The 20,139-nt window shown below is 54.2% G+C and overlaps 3 protein-coding genes across 11 annotated transcripts; all 3 read right to left on the minus strand.

The window, feature by feature from the left end:
- Positions 1-94: 94 nt before the first annotated feature.
- REX1BD (required for excision 1-B domain containing) lies at positions 95-2,830 on the minus strand. Of its 3 annotated transcripts, none has more exons than XM_057709283.1 (5): positions 2,692-2,830; positions 2,515-2,597; positions 1,996-2,200; positions 954-1,033; positions 95-322 (listed from the first exon to the last, which is right to left on the minus strand). In XM_057709283.1, exons 1-5 carry the CDS (start codon positions 2,791-2,793, stop codon positions 250-252), a joined length of 543 nt encoding a protein of 180 aa, XP_057565266.1. In that variant the 5' UTR covers positions 2,794-2,830; the 3' UTR covers positions 95-249. The 3 variants fall into 3 exon arrangements, with proteins under 3 accessions (XP_057565266.1, XP_057565265.1, XP_057565267.1); XM_057709282.1 differs by having other exon boundaries at positions 1,996-2,224; XM_057709284.1 differs by having other exon boundaries at positions 95-341; positions 1,996-2,224.
- Positions 2,831-4,065: 1,235 nt separating this feature from the next.
- UBA52 (ubiquitin A-52 residue ribosomal protein fusion product 1) lies at positions 4,066-6,674 on the minus strand. The gene is made up of 5 exons (XM_057709550.1): positions 6,540-6,674; positions 5,379-5,492; positions 5,053-5,139; positions 4,346-4,448; positions 4,066-4,263 (listed from the first exon to the last, which is right to left on the minus strand). Exons 2-5 carry the CDS (start codon positions 5,479-5,481, stop codon positions 4,170-4,172), a joined length of 387 nt encoding a protein of 128 aa, XP_057565533.1. The 5' UTR covers positions 5,482-5,492; positions 6,540-6,674; the 3' UTR covers positions 4,066-4,169.
- Positions 6,675-7,076: 402 nt separating this feature from the next.
- On the minus strand, positions 7,077-14,978 carry KXD1 (KxDL motif containing 1). Of its 7 annotated transcripts, XR_009049231.1 has the most exons (7): positions 14,867-14,978; positions 12,063-12,184; positions 10,871-11,023; positions 9,423-9,469; positions 8,324-8,487; positions 8,020-8,188; positions 7,651-7,913 (listed from the first exon to the last, which is right to left on the minus strand). XR_009049231.1 is itself a non-coding variant. In XM_057709545.1 (6 exons), exons 2-6 carry the CDS (start codon positions 12,161-12,163, stop codon positions 7,077-7,079), a joined length of 624 nt encoding a protein of 207 aa, XP_057565528.1. In that variant the 5' UTR covers positions 12,164-12,184; positions 14,867-14,978. The 7 variants fall into 7 exon arrangements, 4 of the variants coding, with proteins under 4 accessions (XP_057565528.1, XP_057565529.1, XP_057565530.1 ...); XM_057709545.1 differs by lacking the exons at positions 7,651-7,913; positions 8,020-8,188 and adding an exon at positions 7,077-7,235; XM_057709546.1 differs by lacking the exons at positions 7,651-7,913; positions 8,020-8,188 and adding an exon at positions 7,077-7,235 and having other exon boundaries at positions 14,831-14,887.
- Between the last annotated feature and the right edge of the window lie 5,161 nt (positions 14,979-20,139).

Raw genomic sequence — 20,139 nt, forward strand, 5'->3', positions numbered from 1 at the left:
TGGAGTGGGGGAATCTTGAACCCGCCACCCCCGGCTTTGTGGGATGCCACCCCGGCACCGCAGGACACAGAGACAGTGGAGCAGCTGCAGACAAAAGGTTCTTTAGGTTCTTTATTATGAGAGGGGAGGCGAACTCGAAGAGGGTCAGTGGTCCGGTGGGGAGTGACCCCAGCCAGCTGGCGGTCAGGGCAGCAGGGCGCCGTATGCCCCATTTCCCATCTCCCTTGACTTGTCCCTGGAGAGCCACCATCACTCAGCAGATTCCGCATCAAACCTGAGGTCCTGGAGAACCTCACTGATCGCTTCCATGGTTTTAATTACCCTACAAGAGTGGATGGAAACTATAAATAAAACCCAGATGGTGCGAATTAGCCACCGCTGTGCGGCTCCAAGGGGGCTGTGGCAAGGCCCGGGCCCTCCTTCCTGCCGCCCAACCTCCAGGCAGCACTAGCAGCCGGGAGGACCATTTAGGTGCCTGGGGGGAGGGATGGTCCCTCGGGTCAGAGTGGCAAGAGGAAAGGCCATCTTGAGTGGGTGAGTGCCATCAGGACGGTGTGCAGGGTGACTGTGGCAGATGTCTAGTGGATGGGCACATGGGTGTGCTTGGAGGGCTAAAGGCAGGAATGTGCAGGCACGTGCCTGGTGGGGCCTAAGCGACCGTGTCCAAGCTCGGAGTTGAGCCACGTGAGCAGGACTGGCGTTTGTGAGGTGGCGCAGCTGTGTCCTGGAAATGCACAGCGAGTCTGGTGTGAAATTGCAGGGCATGTGCGCGTGTACATAGGAGATCTAGGAGTCACCAAGTGAGGACTCTGGTGTGCACACCCTAAGGGTTGTGTGCAGGTCCAGAGGGTCGGCACAGTCTGACCTTGCCAGCCCTGGGACACACCTGGCTGGGGATGGGGGCCCCAAGGGTGCATGTGCAGATCGTCAGCCCACTGGGAGGCAGCACTCACTTCATCTTCAGCTGGTGCATCTGCTGGCTGTCCTCCTGCTCAGTCAGCTCTGGTGTCCCCATCAGCTGCAGCAGGGCCACCTGGTTGGGGAGCGGGCAGCAAGGAGGATGTCACAGCCGGCAGAGGCCACCCCCTGCCCTCCCACATTGTAGGGAGGAAGAGACAGTGAAGCACCCAGAAAGAAGGCACAACGGTGGGGCCACAGCAGGCGGGAGTCTCAAGGGGCGGTATCCAGTGCAGGAGGAATGTAGGATTAGGTTTAGAGGGGCTCCCGAGGTCCGGGCGGAGCGGTCAGGCCCCTAGAATCGGTGCAGAGGGCAACATGGGCCTGACCACATGTAGGCGGGGAAGGGGAAGAACGGTGAAATCTCAGCCAGGGATTGGTGTCGGGGGCGGTGGGGCGTAAAGTAGGCGGAGTCTCACAGTCTCAGGGACCAGCCAGAGCGTTTTACTCCCAGAGTGAAAGGCCAAAAACCTAGACTGGGATTGGGTCTCTAAAGCAGCGTGGCCTGGGAATCCCAGCGAAGTGTGTGATGTGGGCGTGGCTTCACGTGGACTTGGCCTGGCATGGCAGTGTATCTCGGTCAGGATTGGCTGTAGAGGCAGAGCAGGCTGGGCCTTGGATCCCTAGCGGGAGGAAAAGGCCCAGAACCTGGGCTGGGATCTAGGGTTAACTCGGAAGGGGACGTGGCCTGGAAATCCAAGGCCCCCAATCTGCAGGCGGCTGAGTACCAGACCTGCGGCACCGGGAGGAGCCCGGGGAGGAGCGTTGGCGGGGCGCGGTCTGGGGTGGAGTGGGCGTGTCCTGGGACTAAAAACCCGAATGAAAGTGGGGGCGGGCAGGAGAGGGCTAAGCCTGAGACTCTCGAGTGGAATCTTAATGGACGACTGAGGTGGGCAGGAAGAGGGGGTGCTGGGGCGCCAGGGGCAGGGTTTGGGGGGACGGAAGCTGGCCCCCTCTCCCAAGGGGTGCACAGTCGGCCAAGGCCAGAGAGACAAGCCGCGGGGTTGGGGCACACGTGGCCGGGGGGCGGGGCCTCACCGTAGCCAGGCGCGTCTCCTCCAGCTGCTGCAGCCTGCGCACGTGGCTCGCGAGCAGCGGCCGCGCTCGGGGTCCGGCTAGCTCGGCCTCCACCGCCAGCACCTCCCGCGAGGCGGCGGCGAAGGCCTGGGTCACCTCGTGTACTGTGCTCCGGTAGCGCGGGAAGTCGTAGGGCGGGCCGCTGCTCAGGTACTGGCGGTGGCCTCTGCGGCAGGTGGGGGTCCTGAGGCTACGGCCCCGGCTCTCAAGCCCTGCACCCGCACTGACCACCTGAGAGCCCCCCAAGAAGTGTCTCCAGACCCCGGAGTGTGGAGGACGTTCTCACTCCCCCGGGGTAACCCGAGACGGGCCCACCCCTGCGCGTGGGGAAGGGAGCGATCTGGTCTCCCCGCAAACCCCGCCCCACCTCTGCCACCGCGGCCGCTCAGGGACCCAGTTCCTCCCCCAAGGCACGCCCATCCCCGGAGTGGGCTGGGGCTGAACACTGCGACCCCTCCCCTCCCCTACGCCCGCACTTACTCCTCCAGCCGGCGGAAGGCCTGCGCGCGCTCAGCCTGCAACTGGTGGATGCGCTGCACCAGCGCCGGGATCGGGGCATCTTTCTGCGAGGCGGGGGGCATGGCTAGAGCATGAAGCCGGCGCCCCCGGGCCTGCACCGCCCGCCCCACGCCAGTTCCCGCTCGGGCTCGAGCTCACCCAGGGCCACACCAGCTCCTCGCGCTCCGGGATTCCAGTGGCGGTCGCATCACTGGGCACCGCGGGGACAGCGGACTCTGCCGCGGCCTCCGTGGTGATCATGACTGCGCAGCTCTGGCCCCGCCCGGGAGCAGGTTGCTCCGCTGCACCTGGCGCCCCCTGCAGGCCCGGAGGCCTCTGTACCCAGTCTGGGACGGCCAGCTAACCCGGAGACCCCAGGGGAAGAATGGGAAGGAAACGAAGACTGGGGGATTCTCGGGCCTGACGCCCTCCACCCACCCCCCCCCCACCCCTGTGCTTGTTCCCGTGCGGCACCTGCCTTAACGTTTTCGACCTTATATGTAGGGTTCTGTACACAGCAAGGCTGCCCCTCGGTTTGTTTCTGTCAACACCTGACTTTACTTCCTCACATCCCATTCCCTCTCAAATAAGGAAAATTGAACCCAAGAAGTGATTATCCATCATCTAATGCCACAAGGTCGTGACGAGTGGGTCCTGAACGCAGGTTCTGACACTGGAGAGCTCAGGTGGCTGGAACCCAGCCCACAGATTTTCCACCGTTCTGAGCTGAAGGGGAGCGCCTGTGGAAAGGCCCTGAGGTGGGAGTCTGGGGAGGGGCTGAGAGGTGTGTGTGGCAGGGGCTCTTACGGGTTCTGAGAAGGCCCGGGAGCTGAAGACACACCACCTTATTTGAGCTTCAGAAGCTTCCTCCTCCAGGAGTGGACATGTGGTAGGCCAGAAAGATGGTGGTGGCCTGCCCTTAGGGAGGAGGGAGCAATTGACAAAAATGAAACTCACGGGAGGCACTCCAGGTCTCAGCTCTTCTCAGGGATCACTATCTAACCCTGCGTTGTCACCTACACCAAGCCCAAATCACCCCAAGACAAAGAAAAGCGTGGCCTTGCCAAGGCACCACAACCCTCACCTGACAGACATCATGTCTTGGATGGGGCCCAGGAGCTCCTAACGGTCAGTCAAAATTGAGAACAGGTGTTTCACACACCAGGCGGGAGTGTTCCTTCCTACCCACCCCTGGACACCTCCAGGGCCCACATGTGAGGGTTAATGTGCCCCACCAGGTCCCACCAGTCCCTAGGCTGAGGGTCTTTATTTCCATATTACAGATGACAAAACCCAGATGGGTGGGCTCACTAGGCTCTGTGCAGAGGGCCATGACTGAGCCTTACCTGTGCTGTGGTTACAACTTCAGACATGAAGAGCAGGAACCATGGCCCATTTTACAGATAAGACCACTGGAACCCAGGACAGAAGACCCCCAAGGGCTATGAAGAATTGAGTAACGGGAAGTCCCTAAAGGAGATGCCCGCACCTCAGCCACCTCCCCATTGGACAGACCAGCCACATGGACACCAGTTACTGCTCCAGTCAACGAAAGGGAAACTTTATTCAGGCCCCAGGGCGATGGGGCTTGGGCAGGAGGCTGCCCTGCGGGCAAAGGAGAAGCCGGTGGAGGAGCCTTATTTGACCTTCTTCTTGGGGCGCAGGTTGTTGGTGTGGCCGCACTTCTTCTTGCGGCAGTTGACAGCACGGGGGTGCAGGCGAGCATAACACCTGTTCAAGGACACAAAGGAGTGGTGAGGGCACATCTCGATGCCCACCAGGGCCAGCCCACCCCCCACACCTAAGCGCATACTTGCGGCAAATCATCTTGTCGCAGTTGTATTTCTGAGCGAGCTGGCGGAGGGAAGGCTCAATGATGCCACCTCGCAGACGGAGCACCAAGTGCAGGGTGGACTCTACAGGAGATGAAGGGCAGAGAGAGACAGTGACCTCAGTCCCACAGGTGCAGGGCAGCTTCCAGTGCCCAGTAGACCAGAGCTTCTCACATGTGATGGGGGACACATCAGCCCAGCCCACCCCACAAAACCTCCACATTGTCATTTGCCACCATTTTTCGGGGAGTCTGAGACTAATATAAATATAAAATATACATCAATGGTGGTGCCCATCTGGGTTTCCCCACGGGCAAGGCAATTTCTAAGTGGTGCAAGGATGACCTTTTACTTTGCTAAGCAAGACATTTAAATCTTTTGATGCAGAGTGGCGCCGATTTTCTTTACAGTAGTTATCACATTAAGAAACACACACAAACCTTAAGGAAAAAAAAGTGAATAAGAACATGAGAAACCATGATCAATTAGAAACTCTGGTGAAGATCATGAGATGCTTTCCAGCGATGAAAACAGTACCTTACAAAGCCAACACTCCTCAGCCCCATCTGAGCCTCACCTTAAGAACCATCCTCCTTTCCAGCCCCTTCCCGGTGCCAAAGAGGCTGTCAGTGCCCCATCCCAGGTCCTGGACCTCACTGAGGTCCTGTCTAGCCACCCCACCCCATACCTTTCTGGATATTGTAGTCTGACAGAGTGCGGCCATCCTCCAGCTGTTTGCCCGCAAAAATCAGACGCTGCTGGTCAGGCGGGATGCCTAAGGAGAGAGTACTTCAGTTACTGAAGCTCTGGCAAGCATACCACCGGCAGCTCTCCCCTCCCTCCACAGGGCTGTGCCAGGATCACCCCCAATCTGTCAAAAGGGAAACTGAGGTAGAGAGGACAAGGGAAGGCTGTGCCTTCCCGAGATCACACAGGGGAGGCATGGGCACGGCTAATACCTGTCCAAGCACCCATTCCACACAGGACAGCGAACCCAGACCCAGTTCAACTCACCCTCCTTGTCTTGGATTTTAGCTTTGACATTCTCAATGGTGTCACTGGGCTCGACCTCGAGGGTGATGGTCTTGCCCGTCAGAGTCTTCACAAAAATCTGCATCTCTGCGTCTGCTGGGGAGAGAGGGGGGAGAACAGATGGGTGGAGTGGTGAGCACTAAAGGTCTGAGCAGCCTGAGCTCACAGGCTGGCCAGTCTTAGCTCCTGCCTGCCCTGTATCTGCATCGACCTCAACTGCAGGTCTGCCCCAGTGCCTGTTTCCTTCCACCCCATCAAGTCTGCAGCTTCAACTCTGAAGATGGAACAAGAAGTACAGGGCACCACCGGCCAAGCATATCTTCCCCAAGCGTGGTCTGGAGGTCCCACCCTTCCTCTCCCACATCAGTCCCAGCTCTTTCTGCAGCCTGGGTGGGTATCCCAACACACAGGCTTTCCTCCCTACAGTGCAGTCTCCTAAGTCCAAGCTCAGACACTCAAAACTCTGGCTTCCTTCTGGGTTATGCCCTAATCCTAAAACCACACTTCCTCTGATCCAGTCTATAAATAACAAACGTGCCTGATACTTGTTTACACAGGTGTTTTCATTTTCTCACTTTCCAAGTAGAAAATTGTTGCTACTACCAGACTCTCCTTACAGATTTAAAAACGGAGGTAGGTAGAAACTCAGCTCAAAAGCTTAATATTTTAAGAACTTCTATGGAAATAACTGACATACAATAAACTGCGTACATTTAAAGTATACAATTTGACTCTTTTCCTTACTAATAATGTATATACGGCAATCCCAATCTCCCAATTCATCCCACCCCCCAACCCCGCAAAGGCTATTTTTAAACGGACTGGCAAGAGAAAAAGTTACAGTTAATACCCTTCGCCATTAAATCGGATCCGCCCCGAAGGTCACATCCTCGCCCCAAGGCCTCGTCAGATAACTGGGGACGGCGGAGAGCGCAGGCTCTCCCTCCACAAGCCGGATTCCCCCCGCGGGGCCCAATTCGGGCTCGAAACCCGGCCCAATACGCCTTGCTAAGCCGCCCCGCAGGGCCTAGCTCGCCTAGACGGATTCCAGGCCGCCCCCTCCGCTGCCTGGGCCCCCGCGGTCCCCCGCAGCCTACCGCCCAACCCGGCCCGGGGCCAAGCCGCCTGGCCGCCACCACCAACCTGCTCGGCCGCCTCGTTGAAGAGAAAGAGGGCGGCGGGGCCGGAAACCGCCGATTCGCCGCCGAAAGCGCCTGCGCACCGAGCACGCTGCGCGCCTGCGTCACAATCCGCGCCGCGCGTCGCGCCCCGCCCCGCCCCGCCCCCATGTTGGGTGCTGGCTGGATGAAGCCGCCGGTGCCTGTGGGCGACCGTGGCCCAGCGCTTCCGGGTGTGAGCCCCGCCCGTCGGGTCACGTAGGAAGGATGCCGCACCTTTCCAGGTGTTTCTGCCCGCTGTCTCCAGGCCGCTTGAAGACTGCCAGCACGCAGCGGGTGCTCCGGAAATATTTAAACAGAGTAGGGGCGACTTTGGTGCTAAAGCGAAGGCGTTAAGCAGGGGGTCTGCGGGTCCAAGACGCAAGGGTCTTGGCAGGAGGCGGAGTAAGGGCCGAACGTGCTAGACCCCTGGGAGCCACTGGAGGCTCTTTGGCCGCTGCGCACAGATGGATCTCGGGGCGGGTCCGTACAGGAGCACGAAGACCAGGTGGGGCTGGTGCATTCACTCAGGGAAATGGGGTGGGACCCAGGGTCTGTTTTGGATATAGGACGGAGGAGATTCATGGATGGCTAAAAAGTGCTGGGCGCCGGAAAGAGGTGAGGGCTGAGAAGTTACCTGTGGGTTTGGTACCTTATTTCCTTGAGCACTTCCGGGCGCCCCCTATGGACCAGGCAAAAGCGGACACTATGAAGTCTGGGAAGAGGTCTTTAATAACGTAATTCCTAAGTGCTTCCAAGATGAGGGGACTCTGGGAGAGCGTCTGATGGGGAATGGGGCCCCGCCTAGCTCCCTGAGGAGCCTACCTTGGGGCTGAGATTTGGAAGAGGAGATATTCAAGGAGGTAAGGAAATAATGTTGCCAGCAGTGGGAATAGCATGCTTGAAGGGCTAGGTGGTGATAGGAAGTCGAGTTGTTACGGGTGCCGCCACTGGAAATTCCCGCTCAAAGCAGCTACATCTGTTTCCAGCCCAATAGTCCCTGGCTGTCCATAACCATCCTGTCCCACATCCAGCACTTGCCCCCATTCTGGACTGCTGGGCCCAAGGATGGAAGGAAGCCACTGCTAAGTGCACCCTTCCCTTTTTAGTAACAGAGTCTTTTTATTGATAACTTCCCAACAGCATCTGTAAACATCGGGTACAAAAATATTTCACTTAACTCTGTTTTCCAAGGTGGCTCAGCTTGCTCCATGGAGGCCCCAGGAGAAGCCTGCTGGGCCCCCAGGGTCCACACCTCTGGTCACAGAAACAGGACCTAACCAGGCTCGGTGCTGAGTGGATGGCTGATCTCCGTCTTGAGCCTTCTACAACTGTCTCAGAAACTTCCTTGAGATAATGACTGGAGAAAGTATTCAATACTTTCATTGGAGCAAGGGGCAAGGAGACCAGAATTAGTAGGCGCAGGGGTGGGCTGGGGTGGACTCGACATGACAGTGCGTAGCCACCTTGAGGAGGTCCTGACCAGGGTGCTGGGCAGAGGACATCTGGCTCTGGTCTCTGGGAACCTTTAAGTGTTGTTCAGAGCAGACCTCAGGCCTGGCTCAGGAAAAGCTCCCTTGTGCCCAACCCGATGACTCCAGCTGGACTGGTCATTCCCTGGCCTGGCAGAGGCGTCTACAGAAGAGAGAGGTTCTCAGTGAGGAAGGAGTGGGAATGATAGATCCCCAGGGAGGGAGCCTTGTCCCCCACTGAGCCCCAAATGACAGAGTAGGGTGGCAAAGCTGACCGTCTCAAGGCAGGGTTACTCACTGCCACCTCAGACATCTGGGGAGTGGTGTCGCTGCTGCCCTGAGACCCCTCGGAGCTCCTGGGAGTAGGGCTACTCGCCCGGTGTCTCCTCATCATCTGTATGGCTGCGGCCATTGATGGCAGGGGAGCTGGGCCGGACGTGGGACAGGTCCTCGAAGCCGGGGCTGAGGGAGGGCGAGACTGTGTCGGGACTGGTGTCGCATGAGCCTGTGCTCTGTTCCGAGGTGGCAATGGTGGTTGTGGTGCTGGGTGGGATGGGGTCTTCATCCTCGTCCTCCAGGAGGGACGCCTCCGGGATGTCTGGGGGAAGCAGGCCCAGGAGTTGGCTTAGTCATCATGTCATGCACTGTAATGAGGGATTAACTGGGCCCGGGACCCCTGACAGCTACCCCCACCCCATGCCACATGCCTTGGTTGATTTTACAGATGAGGAAGCTGAGCCCCAAGCAGGTGAGAGGCCTCTCTTTAAGGTGAGGTGAGGTAAAGACTCAGGTTCTCTGGGGTCAGGCCTCCATGGGCCCTGGGGGCAAGCCTGAACCTGGCTCTGCCCTCTCGACTGTGTCACTTGGGCTAGGCCCCTCACCTGCCCGTGTCTCAGCTCCCTGCTCTATAAACTGGGAATGACGGCATTGCCTTCGTGCCTGTGGTTGTCAGCGGCCCTGGAGTGGGGAGCTATTGCCCCATTCCGTAGACTGGCTAAACTGAGGCTCAGCATGGCAGACTCTGTGCTTCCTCTGACAAATCACTGCCCCTCTAGGCACAGCTCCCACCTCCCAGGTGGTTGTGGGTAACAGTCTGGCTCCTAGGGGTATGTGACATTCACTAGGCTAAGGACTGTCATCATTCTTGTCCACATTCCCTCGTGTGACCTCCCCCAAGGGAGGAGACTCTGGTCCCAAAACCTGCTCCGCAGGTTGCCAAGATCAGGCCAGTACTCCCGTCCCTGCCCCAGGTCTTGCTGGACCCACTGCCCACCAGGGACCAGACTTGGTGTCAGCCCCTGAAGTGATCTTCCAGAAGCCAGCCCTGGGCTGAGGGCAGTGACATCCAAGGGCGCAGAGCCCAGAAGCGGGATGCAGGAGCTCTGGGTGACACTTACGGCTGAAGGCCTCCGGGTGCTGCCTGGCCAGCTTCCCTTTCAGTGTCCTGCAGGGGAAGGGAAGGCACACAGGGCTGAACCTGCTGAGTGGACAGGCTGGGTCTGGTGCAGGCCAGGAACCTCCCCCTCACTGCTTGTCATACTCTGCTCCAGGGCTGGAGGTAGGACTAGGCACTCAGCCCATGGACCTCCCACCCCCAGGATGGATGGCAACTACCCAGCTGTCTGTCACCCAGCTTCCGCGTGTCCTCAGTGCTGGGTCTGCCTGCTGGCTGGGCCCTCTACCTGCAGTGCCTCACGTCTAACCCTCTTCTAGCAGGACAACCTTCCAGGAAGCTCCCCTTCCCCGTGCCTCAGCAGGCACTCCTCTGGGTGACCTGTCCCAGCCTGTCCCTCCATCCCCGGGTTGAGGATGTCTATGGGGGCCAGGAGGGCTGACTCCAAAACCCAAACACCGAACACTGGCAGTCACTAAACTGAAGTTCACAGAGAAGCATCTGCTTCCCTTTTTAACCTGCTGGTTTTGCCTTTTTACCTGCAGTAATGCAATTCCCTTTACAAAGAATTACAAAAGGGTCTTCAAAGCAGCCTCTCACCCTTGACTATGGCCAGCCATCACCGCCCCGCCCCCCACCTCTCTCCCACCCTGAAGTACCACCGCTGCTGCCTCCCTGCCTGGGTGGACACACTTATCTCCTTCCCGACTGACACAGATACACACAAAAGGTGTCAACCTTTAGGGTTCCTGCTCTACCCCCACCCCTGCAGCACCACACGTGGGCAGCCAGCCTGGTGAGATGTCCCAGAAAAGATGCACTTTTATAAAGGATTTATCCGGCCTGTCTTATGATTTCTGCACAGAGCTTACTCCGAAGAAACATGCTGCCCTCGGTCTGTGGCACCTGCTCTGCCAGCAGACGCAGCTGCCCCCGGGACAGAGGAAGCGGCACAGTCAGCTAGAAATACGGCTGTAGAGCCAGCATGTTCCAGGCTGGGCACCCCAGCAGCAGCAGCAGTGCTGATGCGAGCTCCAGGGGCCGTGTCAGGCATTCTGTGTGGCTGGGAACTTGGACATCGTCTTTCCCTGGCCTCAAGGAAACCGGCTCAGGAAGGACTCACAAACCCCGGCAATCTCATTTTCCTCTTGAGGGAAGGCCTGGGTGGAGGCCAAAGGGGACAGAGGATAGCCTTTCACTGTCTGCTCCTGCCTGCCTTTTGCATTATGGGTCAGGTGCTATGTTGCATTTTCAAAAAAGGAATAAAGTTTAAATTCAGAAACTCCAAGAGTTTCAGATCTTCTCTAATACTACGTGTGCGATGAAGCCTCGTAAAACAAACAAGCTGAATGTCCCCACCGCCCTGCTACGTGGAGAGGACGGCTCACACTGAAAAGAGGAGGAACCCGAGGCTTGGAGGGGGAGGCAGAGGCTGGAAGGCCAAGCACCCACCTGATCCTGCGGAAGATGCTGTCCAGGTCCCGTTTCATCTCCACCAAAGTCCTCGTGTGGTGCAGGAAGCGCTCGCTCATCTGTTGCAGGCGGGCACTTGACAGGTTGTTGAAGTTGAGCAACATCTCGTTGGTCTTCTCAAAGCGGTCCAACCTGGCGGTGGAAAAAAGGGCACCGACTCTTCTGTTCAGCCTCCAGGGCCCTGCCAGCTGACCCTGCTAGGCCCCTTCCTGCTCCAGGACCTTTGCATAGACCATTCCCTTGTCCTATGGAGCTCTACCTGGTGTTTGAGACAGCTAGCAAACTCCTATTCAACTTTCAAAACCCTACTCAAAAACCCTACTCAAGTGTGCCCTTCTCATGCAGCCTTAACCCTCTCCCTCAAGCAGACTCTTTGACTCTCTGACTCCCCTAGCCCCTGGTTCTTTCTCTGGCCCAGCCCTGACACCCTAAGGTCAGGAAGGTTCAAGTCTGACTTTGTCTCCCCTCAGACTGGGAGTTCCCTAGGGCCTGGTCTGAATCTGACCTAAAGACCTAGGAGGAAGATAAGTATTGCTGAGACCCAAACACACAGAGCACCCCGTCACAGGGTGAGAAAGGTAAGGTATCAGGTCTGTGCTGTGTTGTAAATGGAAGGAAGAGCCTTTGGCTTAAAAAGAATAATAAAGCCCCAGGAAACCGTCTTCCATCCCAAGGTTGTGTCAGCCCTTCTTCCCCACAGAGCAGGCCGGAATGAGGATAAGGCTGTGGTGGCCACAATGCCAAGCCCCAAAGAGGGCAAAGGCCATTCATGGCCCTTCTAAGTGACCCAGGATGCTCTGTAGAGACAGCCTAGGCTCTGAGAGAATAGGTTCCCAACAGGAAGTGAGCCGACTGGCTCCCTTAAATCCCCCAGCAGCCCCTTCCTCATCCCCCACAAATCTCCCCACCCCAAACCTCAGGACAGGCGCTGCTGCGGCCCCCGCCAAACTGTCCACAGCTGCGAAACTGTCCCAGAGCCCTGCTTCCTGTGCCAAGGCCTCGCCTCCAGACCAGGAAGGAATTTACTTTGGAGCCAGCCAGCAGATTTGCTCATTTCCTTCATTTTATCACCAGTGTGGGCCCGGGGTAGAGGCGGGCAGAGCAAGAATGCTGGCCAGCAAATGGATTTCCTTCCCACGCCGGGGGCCCAGGGCCCTTGGCCTCCACTCACATGTTCTTCTGGGCCAGGATGATGGCGTTGACATCGTCTGCGTTCACCATGCTCAGGATGCGGCTACAGAAGACCCTCGAGGCCGAGTCCGGGGGGTCCATCTCTTCCTCCTCCTCCGCTGCCTGAAATAGGCAGGAAGAAAGAGTTTTCAGTCTGCATCAGGAAGTGGGGGAAGTGGGATGGAGAGGAGGGGCTGGGAACCCTGCAGGCCACATATCCGTAACTGGGTTATGCCACCTGAGCCTCAGCTTTGTCATCCCAGGAATTCAGGGGTGTTTCAAGAACCACAGGAGTTTCTATTCATAACTTGCACCCAAGCACATGAGAATTCTATCAACCCTCCCACCTCCACACCCGACTCTCCATGTGCCTGAAGCCACAGGCACCTTCCTCCAGCATAGATCTGCCACCCTCCTCCCACATCTCCCTGCCTTTGCTACCACAGGGCCTTTGCACCTTCTGTCCCTACTGATAGAACATCCATGGCTGCCCCCTCAAATCATCACCCCTTCCAATGCCTTCTCTTCCAGGAGGTCTTTGATGATTACCCCCTACTCTGGCCAATCTTATCCTTTCACCTTTTTTTAATTGCTCCACTGTCTCATCTCTTCCTGAAATTGGTTATCAGTTGACCCATTTGCCTGTCACCCCCACAGCAATGTCAGCTCCGACAGAACAGAGGTGTGTGTGTCTTGCTCACTGCTCTGTCTCCAAAGCCCAGCCCGGAACCTGGTTCACAGCAAGGGGTTGCCAGAATTTAATTTGGTGAAGGCAAACAGAAACTTTCAAACTCAGCTCTGAAGCTAGACTTATACTAGCAAGTTAAAGCCAAGAATTTCAGGCACTGGCAGCCAAGCTGTGGGCCTCAGCAACCCAGATGGCTCTGTGGCTCCTGGTCCCCAGCTTCCGTGGCACACAGATGCCATCCCGGCAGGTGGGGACTTCCTGGACCATACTAGGGCAGGAAGAGCCACAACTCCAGCACTGACACTTCTGAGGGGGTTCAGGAAAAACCCAGAATCCTGACATAGCTTGGCTCTGGGGTCTGCACATTTAATGGCCAACAGAAAGGCTCACTTGCAATTGGTTAAGATTCACACACAGGATCAGGAAGGGCTTTCAGAGCCCACTTCATCTACCCACCTACTGTATGCTAAACAAGACACCAATTTCAAATACTGGCAATTGTTACCAGCCTTATTTATATATGAGAAAACTGAGGCTCAGAGACTAAGGAACTGGGCTATTGTCACACAGCCAGTGAACGTGGGTCACAACTCAAATGCCCACCGTCCACAGGATCCACAAAAGTGGGACTCTGATGTTCAGTATCTACCTGTGACAGGACAGCTGCTTCTTACAGCACCTGATTCCTGCCAGACTTCTAACTGTTTCCAGGAAAAAAAAAACTAAAATATGGATTTCTTTTTCCTGTGAAATCACCTCATTTACAAATGTTAGCAACTAGTATTTTCTTTTGCCCCAACACCACAAAGGCCAAGAGTACATATCTATTTGTGCCCTGAATCTGGCTATCCTAAGTGCCTTCTGGAGATGAATTGCCACACCTGATGAAATACCCCTCTTCCTCATCACCATGTTTGAGCTCCTACTATGTGCCTGGTATGGACACCCACACACTCCACATTTCCATAGAAGACCGTGTATGAAGAGGACACGGGGCCCTTCCTAGGTGGCGCAGTGGTTAAGAATCTGCCTGCCAATGCAGGAGACACGGGTTCAATCCCTGCTCCAGGAAGATCCCACGTGCCGCGGAGCAACTAAGCCCGTGTGCCACTAAAAACAAAAAAAAGGACACAGGCTCACAAAGGACAGAGTCACGTGGCCGGAAGCCCAGAGCCTGGCAGGCACAGGATTTGGACCTGTGGGAAATGGTTCTGCTACAAAACAGGGCTCTTTCCTGTCTCTAGCTCCTAGGTGTGAGCGCAGAGGGATTCAAGGTACACTCCCCCAACCAGCTGCCTCTCACAGGAAGCCTTCCCTGACTAACTGCTAGTCTTGCCCACATACAGGGTGAAAATGACCCAGCATGGCCTCTGATTCCTGTTCCAAACATATTCATGGGGGACACGGAGAGAGGATGTGTGACCTTGGGAGAATCCCTTCACCTCCAAGAGGCGCTGGGCTCTCTCTGAGCAAGCAGTTTCTCTAAGGGGAGTGTTAAGAAATCCTAGGACGGGGCCAGGAATCAGTATTCCAACTAGGCCTCCCAGATGCTTCCATGAATACACAACAAACACTTGTATAGCACTTCATTTAATCCCCAATCACCCCTACGAGGAAGACACTACCATCACCGAGGTCAACTAAGGCTCACAGGGGTGGGCTCAGTTGGCCAAGGTCACACACACACACCAATGAGGAGAGGCGCCGCGACTCCACCCAGGTCATTTAACAGAATTTAATTTGGCTGCCCAAGCTCAGCAAAACCCGCGAGGGGGGCGAGGCTCACAAATCCCCTCATGCCCCGCCCCTGTGAAGCGGGGAAACTGAGGCCCAAGCAGGACAACGCCCGGTTCCGGCTGACACAGCACAGCCCGCACACAGGCGGCTCCAACTCCCGCGCCCGGGATCCAGATTCGGCCCACGTCGCCGCCCGCGCGCCCACTGCGCAGAGGGGGAAACTGAGGCCTGTGCGCAGGAGGGGTGCCCAGATGTTGCCAGCGGCGCGCCCCACCCCGCTACAGCCCGGGGACCGCGCTCGACCCGGCCCGGCTCCCCAGAGGTCCCGGCATCCCCAGCCCCACCCTGAACTCGGCCCCCGGCGTCGGTGGCAGCAGCACCTGCACATCTGGCGGCCTTGCTCGCGCTTCCGGGATGGCGCCCTCGCCGCCGCGACGTCATCACGCACCATGCGTGCGAGCGCGCGTGGTGGCGACGTGCCCTGGGCTGACTTGCGTGCGTGGAGGCGCGGCAGGAAGGGGCGGGGCTTAGATGCGGCTTCTATTTGCGGGCTCATCACAACAAATAGCCAATCAAGCAGCCCCTCTTGCGCCTGCGTAGGTTCCAAAGCCCGAGCTCCAAGGCAGACCGGAAGGGTGGTGGGTGAGGAGGGAGGCTGAAAGAATCAGTTTTGTAGATGGTGAGATTGAGGTCCGAGAGCGACAGGCATTCCCCCAAGGTCATATAGTGCTCGGGTGGCCTGTGGTGGACCCAGGCCCAAATGTTCTGGTTTCCAGGCTGGGACTCAGGCTCATTCGGGTTCAAAAACCCCTGCTCCGTTTTTGGTGACTTTTTCTGGGCCAGGATCCTACATTGCACTTCGTGTCTCCTTAGTCTCCTCCACTCTGTGATAATTCCTGTCTTTCTTAATCTTTCATGACCATAGTACTTTTGAAGAGTACTGGTTTTGTAGAATACCTATCGTTATGGGTTTGTTCAGTAGTTTCTCATGATTAGGCTGAAGTCGAACAGTTTGGGAAAGAATCCTACAAAAGTGATGTGTCCTCAATGCATCATATTAGGAGGCACTGGGATGTTATGTCTCGTTGGTGTTATTAACTTTGGTTACTTGCTTAAGGCAGTGTGTATCAGTTTCTCAACTGTCAAGTTACTATTTTCCTGTGCAATTAATAAAGATCCTATAGGGAGGAATACTTAAGAGACCATGTAAATACCCTTGGCTTTTTGTTCGTTTTTTTTGTTGTTGTTTTACTTTTTATAAATTTTTCTCCCTTTAGTTTTAGCATCCATCCATAGCTTTTGGCAGCAATAATTATTACTATGTGTTTGCATAATGGTGGTTTTTAATTTAATTATTGATTGGAATTCCATTGTAAACAAGAGCTGTCCATTCTCCTCAATTATGTATTTATTCAAGTATTTATGTAACTATGAAGTCATGAGTATTTATTTTATTCTGTGGCTTATAATTAATTTCTATATTATTTATTTTGCTGCCCCTTTAAGGTAGCTCCTATGTCCTTGTAATATGTCTCCATGTTTCTGTGAGTACTTCTTTACTTTTGGCACCACAAAATGTTCTGTGCTTGCTTTGGAATATCCCTGGAATCAGCTGTTTCTCCAAGGAGCCTGTTTCCTCTTCTTGCTGCATTGTGTCTTTGTTGCTGCGCACGGGGTTTCTCTAGTTGTGGCGAGCGAGGGCTACTCTTCGTTGCGGTGCTCGGGCTTCTCATGGTGGTGGCTTCTCTTGTTGTGGATCACAGGCTGTAGGTGTGCAGGCTTCAGTAGTTGTGGCACATGGGCTTAATAGTTGTGGCTGGTGGGCTTTAGAGCACAGGCTCAGTAGTTGTAGCACACCGGCTTAGTTTGCTCCGTGGCGTGTGGAATCTTCCCAGACCGGGGCTTGAACCCGTGTCCCCTGCATTGGCAGGTGGATTCTTAACCACTGCACTACTTGGGAAGCCCGAGGATGCACTCTTAAGTGAGATAACCCGATTTAAATGCATGAACAAAATGGGGCAAATAGTAATTACTTGATAAGTATTAGCAATTATCATTAGTTTTTGAGGTCTTATGATGTGTGTTTTATATTATATGCCTCATTTTTCTGGGTCTCAGTTTGTTAACTGTGAGTCTTCGTGAACATACTGCCTCTTAAGGTTGCTGAGAGCTTAAGAGATACACACATGCCCTTGGGCCCGTGGAAGACTCTTTGAAAGCCCTGGAATTGGACATATCTGAGTTCTAATTCCAGCTGTCACATCCTAGCTGGGTGGCCTTGAGCAAGTGGCTTAACCTTATGAAATCATGCAGGTTAATTCCTTACAATAAAGTTTGGCCCATTTGTAAGCACTTGGTAAATTCAGGGTAAACTATATTATTACTCCCACGATCTCCTGCCTTCATTCATTGAAAAGTTAAGGATGATCAGGATTCTTATACATTCTTATAGTTCAACCAACAGTTTTAAAATTTGTTTAATAAACCCTCTAGCCACCCCTTCCGGGTTTGCCCCATATTCTGAGAATCCAGAAAATACTTGGTCCTTACCTAGTCTTGGAGGATAAAGGAGTCTGACACAGACACACCCAGCCCTGAAGGGAACAATGTTGGGCTATAGGGAGGAGAGACTCACGGCTAAAGGAGACTGAAGAGTGGGGTGAACTTCCCTGATGGCTCAGTGGTTAAGAATCTGCCTGCCAATGCAGAGGACACTGGTTTGAGTCCTAGTCCAGAAAGATCCCACGTGCTGTGGAGCAACTAATCCCAGGTGCCACAGCTACTGAGCCCATGTGCTGCAACTACTGAAGCCCGTGTGCCTAGAGCCCATGCTCCACAACAAGACAGGCCCCCACAATGAGAAGCCTGTGCACCACAATGAAGAGTAGTCCTCACTCACCAGTAGAGAAAGTCTGTGTGCAGCAATGAAGACCCAACGCAGCCAAAACTTTAAAAATTGAAATTAAAATTAAATTAAAAAAAAAAGAGTGGGGTTTGAGGACTTCTGAGGACCTGGAAACAGTTACATCTGGATGGAGTTTTGAGGTAGAATTAGGAGCTTTACAGGTGCTGACAATCTTTCAGGGCTGAGGGGATCACAGGAGCAAAGACAGGATGGTGGGAAAGCACATGGTGTGGATTTCATCTCTTAAGAATTGTGGAGTTCCATGAGCCAGACAGCAGCCAATGCTGAGAAGAGCCTGGGTGGCGGTTGCTGGGAAAAGTAAAACCATGGCTCTGTCTGCAAGCTGTAGCAGAAGAGGCCCAGACTGGAGAAACCAAGGTTTTTCATGGGTCTCTTGGGCTCTGTTGGAGGCCAGGAAACATTTATGAGGGTCCTGGAAGGGGTGGGGGCTGCACATTGGGGCCAAAAGGGATTGGCTGGCCCCAAATGCTTTGTGTGCAGTGGAATAGAGACAAGAAAATATTTTCCTCCTTTGTGTGTTTGAGGGGGAGGATGGGAAGTGATGGGAATGCTCAGTCAGCCCAGTGATGGGGACATTGGGGGCAGGGGGTGACCTAAGACTGGGGACAGGAAGCTTTTCTCTGCCACTTTTTCAGTTTTATTTCCTGCATAGCACTCATCAAAGCTGCAATTAGATACTTCTCTGCATTATTGTTTGCACAATATCCGGCTCCCTGGCTAGAAGTTCGATGGGTGAAAAGACCTGATCTACCTTGCCTTTCTTTGCTGTGACCTTGAATAAGATAATTAATTTCTCTGTGCCTCAGTTTCCCTATCTATAAAATGAGGATAATAAGAGTCTTACCAAAACATACACATCCAATCCTAAAGAAGGCAAGAGAAAGAAAAGGAACACAGTAGGTGGGGCAGATAAAAAAAAACACATAAGAAGGCAGATTTAAGTCCAAACATGTCTATAATTACATTAAATGTAAATAGACCAATGCCTCAGTTAAAAGGCAAAGGTGGACAGACTGACTCAAAAAGCAAAACCCAGTTCTATGCTGCTTGTAAGGGACACATGAACAACGTAAGGATACATAAAGGTGGAAAAGAATGAAGCATTTAAAACATGAACCAGGACTTCCCTGGTGGTGCAGTGGTTAGGAATCCACCCTGCCAACACAGGGCACACGGGTTCACGCCCTGGTCTGGGACAATCCCACATGCCGCAGAGCAACTAAGCCCACGTGCCACAACTACTGAGTCTGTGTTCTAGAGCCCATGAGCCACAACTTTTGGGCCCATATGCTACAACTACTGAAACCCGTGCACCTAGAGCCTATGCTCTGGAACAAGAGAAGCCACCGCAATGAGAAGGCGGTGCACTGCAACGAAGAGAGAAAGCTCGCTTGCCACGACTAGAGAAAGCTTGCGCGCAGCAACAAAGATCCAATACAGCCAACAAATTAACTAAAAAAAATAATGAACCAAAAGAGAATAGGTGTGTGATCTTTATATCAAAGTCCACTCTAAGGCAAGAAGCATGGAGATACAGAGGGGCATGTCAAAACAATAAAAAGCACAGTTCACCAGGAGGATACATGACAATTCCAGCTCTGTACGCAGTCAGTGACATGGGCTCCAAATATCAGAGTATTTGTCTCATAAGGCTGATGTGAGGATTAAGTGCATGTAAAGTGTTTGCCTACACCTGGGACACCTGTCAGTCATTACTATCATAATTGTTGGTGTTATTACTTTGTGTTTGTTTATTTTAGTTGTTTCTATGTTGTTGTTTACTACAGTTCCTTCTGCCCCTATAACAGGGGTGGGGCTGGGTGAATAAGTAACACCACTGTGCAGATAAAAACACTGAGATTCAGAGATGGACAGAGGTTAGTTCAAGTCCCTCAGGACCAGGACTGGCTCAAGGTTTATTTGATATTCCTTCCCAGGCAATTTCTCACATAATCCTGTTGCGCTACCACCTCTTCTGACTGGCCAGCTTTCCTCCCTTACTTCCACAATGGTTTCCCTGAATACCTTCCCCTATCTTTTGTGCCAGGCAGTATGTAGGTCACAGGACTAAAACAATAAGAAACAACATACGCTTCCCACTTTTGGGGGGTCTTCCAGTCTATTGGGCAAAGCAAAAGTCAACTGATGGTACAGACACAAATGAATCAGTTACGAAGTAAACATTCATTGTACCAAGACTGCAGCCAATCAGGACACCTGGCCTTGCCTTGGGGAGGTCAGGGAGGGCTTCCAGTAGGAGGTGACCTCAGAGCTCCTATCTGACAAGTTACCTCCAAAAGCTAGTTACCTCTTCCAGTGTTAGCTGCCTCCAAAAGCCAGTGTCCCACTCGTTTATTCATTAGTTCATCCGATTATTCATTCATCTATTGAACTCCCACAGGCCCTAAACATCATTCAAGGAGGTGATGAGGACAAAACAGGCAAAATTCTTTTCAGGATGGAGCAGAGTAGGGGGAAGGGGGGAAGCAAAAGAATGAACCAGATCATTCTGGAAGGGGGTAACTGCTAGGGAGAAAATAGAGTGAAGGAGGAGTAAGTGCTACCCTCCCCTTTCAAAACAAGAGCCCTTAAAACCCTCCTAATCAATGCTGCCACCTTCTTCTGGGGCCGTGGGCACCTTATCATACTCTAGCAGAGGATGCAGGGAGGAGGTACTTCTCCCAGTGGCCCTGCTCTCTCAGCAGTTAACCTAGCCATTATTGAGTC

This window comes from Hippopotamus amphibius, chromosome 15, assembly GCF_030028045.1.
Source record: "Hippopotamus amphibius kiboko isolate mHipAmp2 chromosome 15, mHipAmp2.hap2, whole genome shotgun sequence".
Classification (NCBI taxonomy): Eukaryota; Metazoa; Chordata; class Mammalia; order Artiodactyla; family Hippopotamidae; genus Hippopotamus; species Hippopotamus amphibius.